This window comes from Hypanus sabinus, chromosome 4, assembly GCF_030144855.1.
Source record: "Hypanus sabinus isolate sHypSab1 chromosome 4, sHypSab1.hap1, whole genome shotgun sequence".
NCBI lineage: Eukaryota > Metazoa > Chordata > Chondrichthyes > Myliobatiformes > Dasyatidae > Hypanus > Hypanus sabinus.
In genome coordinates, this window is record NC_082709.1 from 141588948 (window position 1) to 141601001 (window position 12054).

At 37.4% G+C, this 12054-nt stretch overlaps 1 protein-coding gene across 1 annotated transcript in view; it reads left to right on the forward strand.

Moving 5' to 3' along the window:
• The window catches only part of epha6 (eph receptor A6), a 670497-nt gene that overhangs the window by 164322 nt on the left and 494121 nt on the right, over positions 1-12054 (forward strand). Inside the window, exon 3 of the mRNA XM_059968217.1 lies at positions 149-812. Coding sequence (XP_059824200.1) covers positions 167-812 — 646 coding nt within the window. The 5' untranslated portion in view covers positions 149-166. The remainder of the gene's footprint in view (positions 1-148; positions 813-12054) is intronic.

Below are 12054 nucleotides of genomic sequence, written 5' to 3' on the forward strand. Positions count from 1 at the left end.
AATAGATTTAGGGAATCAGCATTAAATATTTATTCTTCTGTTACAAAGTTAGTAAGTGTACTTTTTGAATAATATCACGTATTTTGTAGACATAGCTGAAAGTAAAGCTCATCATTTTCTACATATGTTTCTCTTTTCTGTGTTACAGTGGGATGCTATCCCAGAAATGGACGAACGCAACAGACCCATCCACACATATCAGGTCTGCAATGTGATGGAACCAAATCAAAATAACTGGCTGCGAACGAACTGGATATCTCGTGAGGCAGCACAGAAAGTGTATGTGGAACTGAAATTCACCCTGAGGGACTGTAACAGCATTCCCTGGGTTCTCGGAACCTGCAAGGAAACATTCAACTTGTATTACATGGAGTCAAATGAATCTCATGGAATTAAATTCAGACAAAGCCAATATACTAAAATTGATACAATTGCAGCTGATGAGAGCTTTACCCAGATGGATCTGGGAGATCGTATACTTAAACTAAACACTGAGATCCGTGAGGTTGGGCCAATAACCAAAAAGGGATTTTACTTGGCCTTCCAAGATATTGGAGCTTGTATTGCTCTCGTTTCTGTGCGGGTGTACTATAAAAAATGCCCATTTACATTTCGCAACTTGGCAATGTTTCCTGATACAATCCCCAGAGTTGATTCTTCATCCCTTGTGGAAGTTCGAGGTGCCTGTGTAAAGAATTCAGAGGAGAAGGATACACCAAAACTCTATTGTGGTGCCGATGGAGACTGGTTGGTTCCTTTGGGAAGGTGTGTCTGCAGTGTTGGCTATGAGGAAGTTGATGAAGCTTGCCACGGTAAGTGAATGAAATAAGTACTTAAGTATTTGAGATGTTCTGCAAATGTTTCTTGAGAGAATTTTTTTATATAAACAATGGGGAAAATAGAGAAAATCAAAAATAAGCATCCCATCACATGAAGCCTCAAAAACACAGTATCAAGTTGAGTCATTGCGTCTGACATTGATTTTATAGAAATAAAACAGTACCAATCAGTTTCTGTACTTTTGCGTTATTCAAAACTAAAGTTTCATGGGACAGTTCTGGAGGGAAAACATAGCAGGGCTGCAAAACAGACAATGGCTTGTAATTTGCAAAAAAAAAAGAAAAGCTATTGAAAGTTTTGATACAAGTTGTTTCAAAAGCTACAGTCAAATATCCAGTCTAAACTATTACAAAATGGAAGTTTTGTTTGAAATGGGTATGAATAAATTCTCACTATTTAGCTATGGAACATCCTCAGCATCGTCCGGCAGATGTTAAAGGACCTCAGTCTCCTCAGGAAGTAGAAGTTTAGCTATGGAATATCACACAATGTCATACTAACTAGTCTTTATCCATTAGTTTCTTTTTTTTAACTTAGAAATGAAATAATTATGAGTACATTATAGAAAACAAAGATAAATATTTTGTCATTTTTATTTGCTTATTAAACAATATCCTGTTTAGTTTTGGATTCTTGGCTTGTTAATTAATACTGGCTGAAACCAAATTTTCAATAAAAATCCCTGTTGCAGTGTGATCCATGAAATTCAAGATTGGGGTGTACAATCACACATGAGCCCCCTTTCTGATCCAGTGGGAATTAACACAGGGATGTAATCATTTGTGGTATTTATTAGATAGACCAGTTTTCAAATGGGCTCTGTCAAAGATCTGGGAAAAGTCCACTTGTATAGCCTGAGGCAATCAGAAAGGTTGAAGGAAAAATTCTAACAATGAAAAAGAAAGCATTGTACAAATAACGGAGTTGGAAAATAAAGCAAATTACTCTGTGGTGAGGTTTGTATACAATGAGCACTCTGCTGCATTTACGTGTTCACTTTTCATTTGTTAATTGGTTAGGTCAGATGTGTAAGAGCACTGGCTGTTCTGTTTTTTATATAAAGAAATTAATATACCTGAGACTTATCAATCACTGGCAAGTGGTCATTTACATGTTTATTAATTTATTGTAATAATTACATCCACACACCCTGCATTTTGATATTTCCAACTTGATACCCCTGAGTATTTTAAGTCTTCAATACTGCTCATCAATGCCCCATGATGAGCTTGATTCCAATGGGTACAGATGGAAGTTTAAGGAGAAGCTATATCAGAGAAACACTGATTTTTGATCTTGTTTTTTTTAAATTGTAATACAAATTAAATTCAAAACTGCTGTTCGCTTTGACAGCCAAATTTATCCAGAGATTTCAAGGTACTTAAAAAGAGTAAATATTCAACTGAGAGTGGGAAAAATATGTACACTATGTCTGCAGTAAGGCCAACAATATTCATTTACATTTTGCCCAGAACCAATATAAAAATTAATTGCTTCACCACCACTAAGGAGCTCTTTTAGATTCTTTGTGGAATGGTCCTCTCGTGTACTTCTGTACCCCAGCATTTCCAAGCAGCAGCACAATCTTTGGCTAACGGTCCAGGAAGAGAGACAGCATTTTCATGTCAGCTAGAGTGATCACCTAGTGGCTGTATGCTCCACAGGCACCTACTTTGATGTTTGCTTGTTTACCTTTGTGTCACGAAATTCTTGCTGAAATTCCCACCTGATTGGAATCAAGCAGCCATAAACAAGTGTTTTCCTTGCTGAATGTAAATCATTTGGACAATCTGATGATTTTAATGGTTGCAAAAAAATTGACAAGTGGATTATTTTGATAATAAAATGTAAAATCATACAATTTTAATTAACAATGGTCATCACTTGGCAGGACACCTGCGAGATGGAGGACAATGCACATACAGTACATACCTTGCATATGTTATCACTGTGTTTTTCTGTCGAGTCAGCCTAATTAATTAGGTCTCAGATGGAAAATATGCATACCCTTAAGGATGTTGTCCTGATCATAATATGCTTGAATTTTTAGCAAAGAGCTTTTTGTGATTTAATTTTTTTCAGTTCTGTAAGAATCAATTGCAGCTTATTCTGTAAACAATGTCTACACCTGAACTGTAAGACATAAATAAGAATTAGACTAGCTAAATATCTGAGTATACAAAATAATTTAGAAATAAATTGGAGACACAAGATTCTGCAGATGATGGAAATCTTGAGCAACACACACAAAATGCTGGAAAAACTCAGCAGGTCAGGCAGCATCAATGGAGGGAAATAAACTGTCAAGGTTTCAGGCTGAGACCCTTCATCAGGACTCAGGAAATAAATCACTTTGTCAAGAATTTTTCAATTTATTTTTATAAAAGTTTAAAGCATTTATTTGGACTTGATATTGCCGCAATTTTTCTTGGATCCAGCTGTTACTCAGTTAATGTTTCTAAACCCAGTACAGCATTTCTCAGCCACTGAAAAGCACCATAGGTGCAATGCAGTCAAGCTATCACTCTCAGTCTACAGCAGGCAGGATGCTATTTACATTGCTCTGCTTCTGCTTTGCCGTAGCGTTAACTGTGCTCTTTTGGAGAGCCAACCATACATCTGACTTGGAGGAAAACCTGAGCAAAGCATATCCTTCCGTACACTCAGAACAATTGGATTATAATTCAATAAACTGCAAGCAATTGATAAATCAGGATCGACACCGTACTGGACCTGCAGCAACATACTACGCAATGTTAAACCAAAGTGATGAGAGGTTATTACCTCTGGGTGAATGACTCCTTTCACCCCAGAGTCAGAGCAGAGCATGGTGAATGTTATGTTGCAGCTGTAGCTGCTGCAAGTGTTTAGTGTATTTTCCTTTAATGCACACCAAAAGAAAAGCCAGCATTAGTTTGTGAATAAAATGCTGTGTTTTAGAACAGATAAAGGTGAAGTTAGTGCTGATAAATGCATGGAAAAAGCTAAGATATTTCAATAATGTTATCAAATATCAATAGATTTTTGCCATAATCTAATTAAAAGACAAGAATGGAAATGTTTCAGAGAAGAAACTTGAAGCATTGGGAGTGCTCCCGCAGTAACAAAGGATAGACAGGAGCTTTGAAAATACCATTTTGAGAGAATTTGGTGAAAAATGATTTCTGTCAATGAGTGATGAAGGATTTGGTGACAGTATTAAAATAGAACATTTGATTCCTCAGCAGCATAAAGACATTGATAGGAGGATATTTCAAATGGAACAGTTGGAGCATATTTAGGAAGAATTGGATAAATATCTGAAAGAAGGTACAATATTATGACTATGATACTAAAATTATTTATGCTGACATTTTGTTTGCTCAAGACTAATATTATCACAATGTAATGATTGTGTCCAGGTATATAAGGTAATGCATATTTCCTAACGATCTCCTCGTAATAGTAGATCAGCCCTGAAATTTATTTAAAGCTATCTTTATTCTGATGCTGTGGCACAGCTTATTTTCACTCTACAACATTTCACTGAGTTCACCATACTCTTCTGACAGACAGACCTAAAAATACCTTCCCAGTTATTCATCCAGCGTCTCCACTCAGTGTATACTTGTTCATTTGTGATTGCCTTATTGCTGACCAAATACAGACTGCAGTACATAACAGCAAGCTCTGGCACCCTTGCCTCAGCTGCCGAGTCCATGATTGTAGTATTTGGAAATTTTTTTAAGACTTGGTACATCTTCTACTCTTCTCGAATCTGTAGCTTATTCATTTCTTTGGTGATAGAAAATATGGTTTAGATAAGTATAGCTAAGCATCGAAAAATATAAATGTAGAACTTGTATTATGAATACATTCAATGTAAAACAAATTAGATGTCATGCAATAGGGAATACCATGTCAACTTTTGTGCTAGATCTAGGCCAAATATTTTCAAACATGTAATTAAAATTTTTTGTAACTTCGTAGAAAACATTGTGTCAGCATTAGTTCAGTTTGACTTAGATTAATTCTGTTTGACTTGTTGTAGTGTGTGAGGGACATTGAAATGATGCAAGAACACCTAATGCATTGGGTTTTTAATCTTCATTTACACAAACCATTCTTCAGGCTCTCAATATTTTTTAGTGATGGAATTTTGTCGAAGACATTTTAAAAATGATGTGGCTCAAAGGGAATATGAGAATGTCATATAAAAGAATAGTTTTGGTCACAGGGAAAAGTGATTTGCTCAACAATTCAAGATTCATGATATTTCACAACTCCACAATTTTAAAAATTATTTTCACACTATTCTCTGTTAACACTAGAGGTTATTGAGTGTGAAAATCCTAGGAGATCAGCAGTTTCTGAGATACTCAGACCATCCTGCACGGCACCAACAATCATCCCACGGCCAAAGTCACTCATATCATATTTCCTCCCCATTCTGATCTTTGGTCTGAACAACAACTGTTCAGCTGCCGATTGGCGGATAGGTGATCTGTTAACTTTATGTGTTTGGTGGGGGGCTTTGCTGCTACTGTTGCTGTTCATTTCTGTGAGTGAGGGGGTCGGGAATTGTTATTGTCACTGTTTTTTTCTGTGGGGAGAGGGCGGGGATTTGTTGCTTTTGCTGTTTTTTTCTGCAGAGGAGGGTTGGGGATTTGTCGCTATTGTTGCTGTTCCTGGGGGATTTTGGAGTTTGTGAGTTTTGTTTCATTTTTTTTATGCCGGGGGGGGGGGGGTGGTGGAGGAGGGAGTTGATGTCTTTTCTTTCACAACTTCCATGGTTTTAATCGATTTCATGGCTACCCAGAGAAGACGAATATCGGAGTTGTATTGTACATGCATATTTAGGCAATAAGATGAATCTTTCAAACCTTTGAACTGAACCTTTTGACCATGTCTGTATTATTTATGCAATGAGTTGCTCCCACATCAGAGGCTGATTAGATATTTGCATTAATGAGTGTGTGTACAGGTATGCCTAATAAAGTGGCTACTGTGTGTATATTTAAACGTATAAAATATCCTTTCTTGAGGCAGACCTCTCTAGCATTGTTTCATTATTATTTATTAAATCCTTATTAAATAATAGATTAAACAAAAAAATGAGGTTTCTCTGCAAACCACTGAGGCTATGTTATTTTTGCCTTAACCTAGAACCTGTGTTTTCCTTTTAATTTTGAAACTAAACCAATTGTGATCATTGTATTAACAAAGCATGGTCATAAACACTAGGTTGATTTGGTTTTGAGGAATTTGAATCAATTGAACTGGAAAGAAACTGGAAAGAAACATGTTGAAAGCATATGCATTTCGGAGGGTGCTTAAATAAACTGGTTTCAAATAGAATTAAATCTTTTCCTGCTATATTTGTCACTACTGCAGATCTATTTTAGCCAGCAAGTGATGTTACTGTGCTTTGTGTAAAGTTATACGTAGTACTACACTCCAGCTATATTATCCTTCTGTACTATATAACTGTGACAACCCAGAAATCATGCTTTGATATGAATAAGGTTCTGGCTTTTATGTAATATGACTTAGTCCATTATTAGAACTGAGCTTTGACCTCTACAGTTTAGTTTTATTGCAAGATTGATAGATGCCGTGATAAATACCAGGATTGCGCCTTGAGACAAATTTGCTCCTTTGTGTAATACCATCTGTGAATACTAAACACGATTTGAATGGTAATTGCTTGCACTATTTTTAGTTTTAAATTTATTTTTCGTGTAGGCACTAAGCACCCAGTGTTTGCTATTTTCCTTGCATTTTGGATCTCCCCAGTCGTCTCTTAACAAACATATATAAATTGTCCGTGTTTTCAGGCCGTGTACTCTGTGCGTTTAACATCTGACTCTAAGTAGTTGAACTGGGACAAATTTGATTTTTGTTTCCATTCTACCTAAAGTACTTTGCCGACTTCTAGGCAGATTGCAACCACAACAGATTGAAATGAACACAGTATTCACATACCTTGCTGCAAATCGAGTTCAGATAGAGGTCAGCCATGATCAAATAGAATGACAGAAAGGCTCAAGGGACTGCAAGGCCTACTGCCAATCCAAAGTTCAAAGTAATTTTATTATCAAAGTACACATACGTCACCATATACAACCCCGAGATTCATTTTCTTGCAGGCATGCACAGTAAATACAAGAAACACAATAGAATCAAAGAAAGACTGCATCCAACAGGAAGAACAGAAAAAATAATGTTCAAAGGACAACAAACAGTGCAAATATGAAAGAGGAAAATACAGGTGGCCCTGTTTACTGAACATTAACTTTACGACTGCTCGCTGTTAAAGACCTACCCTGTTTTTGCTAACCAAAGAGGATTTTCACTTTTATGAAAAAAAGACGCCCGCTTTATACGTGTGTTTACCCTGACAAAGACTACCATGACCGTGAAGCCTTGTGCAGGCAGTTGTGTGCACATGTGTGTATGTACATAGGCATGTATGTGCACATACGTGTATGTGCCAATTTTTCTTCTCCAAATCGATTTTCGCTCGCTCTTCCCAATTCTGATAAGTGAAACTACACCGTAGTACAATATTTCTACTTTATATAGGCTGTATATTTATCATATCATTCCTGCTTTTACTATATGTTCATGTAATTTTAGGTTTTCTGTGTTATTTGGTGTGATTTGGTCAGTTATTTTTTGGGTCTGGGAATGCTCAAAAATTTTTCCCATATAAATTAATGGTAATTGCTTCTTCGCTTTACAACATTTCGGCTTACAAATGGTTTCATAGGAACACTCTACCTTCGGATAGTGGGGGAAACCTGTAATAATAATAAATATCAAGAACATGAGATGATGAGTCCTTGAAAGTGATTCCATAGGTTGTGGGATCAGTTCAGTGATGGGGCAAATGAAATTGAATGACGTTTTCCCCTCTGGTTCAAAAGCCTAATGTTTTAAGGGTAATAACTGTTCCTTAATACTGATGTTGTGGGTCCTGAGGCTCTTGTAACTTCTTCCTGATGGTGGCAGTGGGGAAATCACATAGCCTGGGTGGAGGGCATCTGTGATGATGGATGCTGCCTTCTTGCAACAGTGCTCGATGTAGATGTGCTCAGTGGTGGGGAAGGTTTTACCTGTGATTTTACCTGGGCTTTATCTACTATATTTTGTAGGATTTTCATTTCAAGGGCATTAGTGTTTCCATACCAGCCCATGATGCCACCAGTCAATAAACTCTCCACTACACACTTATAAAAGTTGGTCAAAGTTGAACAAACATAGATGTCATACCTAATCTTAAGCAACTCCTAAAGAAGTAGAGGCACTGCCATGCTTTCTTTGTAATTGTAGTGGATCATACGAGAATTATTGGTCCACAGATATCTCAAGAATTGAAAATTTACTTGCAAAATGGTTTGGAGAAAATGACATTGGCAAAAATGAATTGTTTGCACTTTAACTTCCTCCAGACTGATTTTCAAAACTGTTCGAAAATCCGTATGGAAGAGTACACTCAGTGGCCACTTTATTAGATACCTCCTGTACCTTATTAAGTGGCCGCTGTAGTCTGCTGCTGCTGTAGCCCTTCCATTTCAAGGTTTGACATGTTGTGCATTCAAAGATGCTTTCCTGCACACTACTGTTGTAATGCCTAGTTATTTGCGATACTGTTGCCTTCCTGTCAGCTTGAACCAGTTTGGCCATTATCTTCTTGACTATTCATTTTTTTGTTCTTTCATCCATCGGGCAATGATGAGAGCCACTCTAGTCATCCATTATTTGTAGAGGGCTGGACTGGTCTGTGGGTATGCAGATGGCTGGAGAGGCCAATCCACACTTGAAACTTACTTTGGCCATGTTGACAAAAGATAGCTGCCCATACAGCCTGAGAGATGGGTTGGGGTCGCTGTCTCAAGCTTTCCTGGCCAGCCTACATCTCTCTGCTGCAGTTGTCCATTCTGCCTCATTGCATCCTTATGGAGGGGAAGTGTCAAAAAACCCGATGATGAGCTGATGCCAAAGGCCGTTAGTGAAGTTTTCAAGTGTTTTTACAGTGTTTCCTTTGGTCTCCATAGGAATACTTTATTTTCTGTAGTTCACTGTAGAGCAGTCTCTTAGGCAGCTGATGGTCTGGCATATGAGCTACGTGGCCTGCCTAGTGTAACTAGGACTGCTTCAGGACGGTGCAGATACTGGACAGGCCTGACTTGGTAATTACCTCAGTTTCAAGAATTCTGTCTTGATACTTAATGTTGAGGAGCTTTCAGCAGCAGACTGTGCAGAAATGGTTCAGTCTCTTGTCATGCTGTTGATACACTGTACATGTTCAGCAGGCATAAAGCAGAAGGGGAAATACTATGCCTCTTTCTACCAGTTGCTTTATCTGCAGACGTGTGCATCTTCTGTTCCACACATTACTATAAAGTCTGTCAAAGGCTACACTTGCTTTGGTGATCTCAGTGACGATATTCTAGGGCAGGGTGCTGCCAAGATGTGAGAACCTGTTCACTGGGTTGAGTCTTTGACCGTAAATTGTGACGTATGATTTTCCTGGATCTGGGTGATACATTTCCTCAGTCTTGATGTTGATGTAAGGTCCAAAATTGGCACACACACCAGAAAACTTGTTGACACAGTACTGCTTATCAGCTTTTGAACCAGTATTGAGGGCGCAGTCATCAGCAAAATGAAAGTCTCTGATGATGCCCGTCATAACGTTAATTTTTGTTTGGAGCTTTCTGAGGTTGAACCATTTCCCATCAGTAGGAATCTGATGCAGGTGCCTACATCGCCATCTTTGAAGGAGTCAATCATTCAGACCTTTCACATTAACAAAGCATTTTTGCCCACAGAACTGCCACTGACTGGATGTTATTTTAATTTGTTTTTTGCATCATTCTCTGTAAACTCCAGAGGGTGTTGTCTATGAAAATCCCAGGAGATCAGCAGTTTCTGCAATACTCAAACCACTCCATCTGGCATTAACAATCGTTCCATGTTCAAAGACACTTTCCTTCCTCATTCTGTTGTTTGGTCTGAACAACAACAGTTTTGACCAGTCTGAAATTTTGTGCACTGGGTTGATGTCACACCATTGAATGATTAGATATTTGTGTTAAGGAGCAGATGTACAGATATACCTAATAAAGCTGTCAGTGAGTGTACATTAATCAGATTAACAAAATCAGTTACCAGTCAACTGAAACTAACAAATCCCCGACTTATGTACAGCAAATGATCATTTGGGAGACCACCGGAATTCATTTGCCTCAAACCAAGATTCCACAGAGCAGAGCTGCAGGTATCTTCTGCTCTGTGGGAACATGGTTTGAGATCCCATTTCCCACTTGCAAACTCTTTGCACTATAAATAGTTTACATGAATTAAACCCTATTGTAACCTAGAGAGAACCTGTACAGAACTCTTTGAGGAACCAAAATGACCTTAATGTGCTAATATTTTAATCATCTCATTGTTAGCACTGGTGTGTTTTACAGGATACTGCCTGCTTCTGGACATTATATTTCCTACAATTAGTATTGGGCTCTTATTTACCTAGTTAAGATTTCTTGCTTCTATTTTTAGTGTGTGGTGTGAACGAGTATTTAGAGAGATAAATGAAAACTGCATTGGGTTTGCTTTTGCAATCAAGGGATGATGGTGTATTTGATACCCTATGGCACTGTTCTTTGCAAGTGCTAATATCTCTTCAGTCAAAAGGAAAGAATGAGTACTTCAGGTGAGCTTTCTCATGGTATTTGTGCTTACTTTAGTATTAATCATCCCAAATGTTCAACAATAATGTGTTTTAGACCTGGGATTTAAATAACAAAATATTTATTCTTGTTAATTGAAGAGGTATAAAAGATGAAGAAGACCTTTTTAAGGCAACCTAAGACCAAGAGATCTCTGTCTGCCATTTCATTTTGTGAAATGTTCATGGCATTTGAATCTACTACCATTATAGTGGTTTCAGAAATTGCCCTGTTTGAGGTTGTTTTTGAATAGACCCACATTGCATGATATAAAGGACAAAGCTAAGAACAAAGAAGCTTTTCCTCTCCTGGGACCAATGATGTGCTCTGTGACAGGTGCAAAGCAATGGCAAAAAAAATGAGGCAAATGACACTGTGTAAAAGAGGGGAAAAAACCCAAAAAGGATCTTAAAAGAAATATCATGATAAAATAAATTTTATTAGACTGTGTACATTTATTGAAAGGTATAACATTATGAGGAAATATTGCACCTTCATGGGAATACTGCTAATACTGCTATGAAAAGACACTGATTATTGAAGGAAGGTTTATGTAGTTTGAGGCTGGGAAATTCTAATCAAACACTCCTTGCTGGTTTCGCATTTTCTGTCCTTTAAAAAAATTATAACTGGTTTTGCTCCACTCTGTAAAGTTTTACTGAAAAATATCATTATGTTTTGAATGTTATAATATATTTATTAAATACTATAAAGTATTTGATTAAATCTGGCTATTATTGGAGCCACTGAAATGTGACCTGCATTTTCCCCTGGATTAATGACAGTCCCACTGACAAGTGGATTGAGAGTGTATTCAGAAAACATTGCATCAATAAAAAAAATCTGAACATCCAATGAACCAAACAGTATCTATTCAAGCATATGATTTACCTCATATTAAAAACATATCAAAACTCTATCCAACTATCAGAAGATAAATAACTCTGCATTTGGCTCCCATTCTATTAAGGGTCAGTCATCATGTTAGGACAGATACTTCATTATGCATGTCAACACAATATTATATCCAGAATATCTACAGTCAACTGTTCCATATTCAAGATCCATGATAAAGCAGATTGATTATTAACATGTTGTTCTCTCTATTAATAATTACTGAACTGATGTTGTAAGATATTTGCAATGAAAGGAGATCAGCAGGTGTTTTAAGGCCTATGGAATTGTGTGGAGTTACGTAATGCATTCACAGCTTGTAATTCTGCTGCCCACATAAATATGCTGGAGTTTTGTTGTAGAGCTGACTTGGAATGCTTCATCATTTCTTCCCAAGTAATTCTGCACACCGTTATGAGAGGAAAGGCTCTTTTTAGAGCATGCTTGATGAGAAGGGACTGAAAAGTTATCCCTTGCCAAAGATAAGACCATAAGGGATGGGACCATTCAGCCCATCGAGTCTGTTCTGCCATTTCATCATGACCAATCCATTTTGCCTCTCAACTGCATTCTCCTGCGTTTTCCCGTAACCTTTCACGCC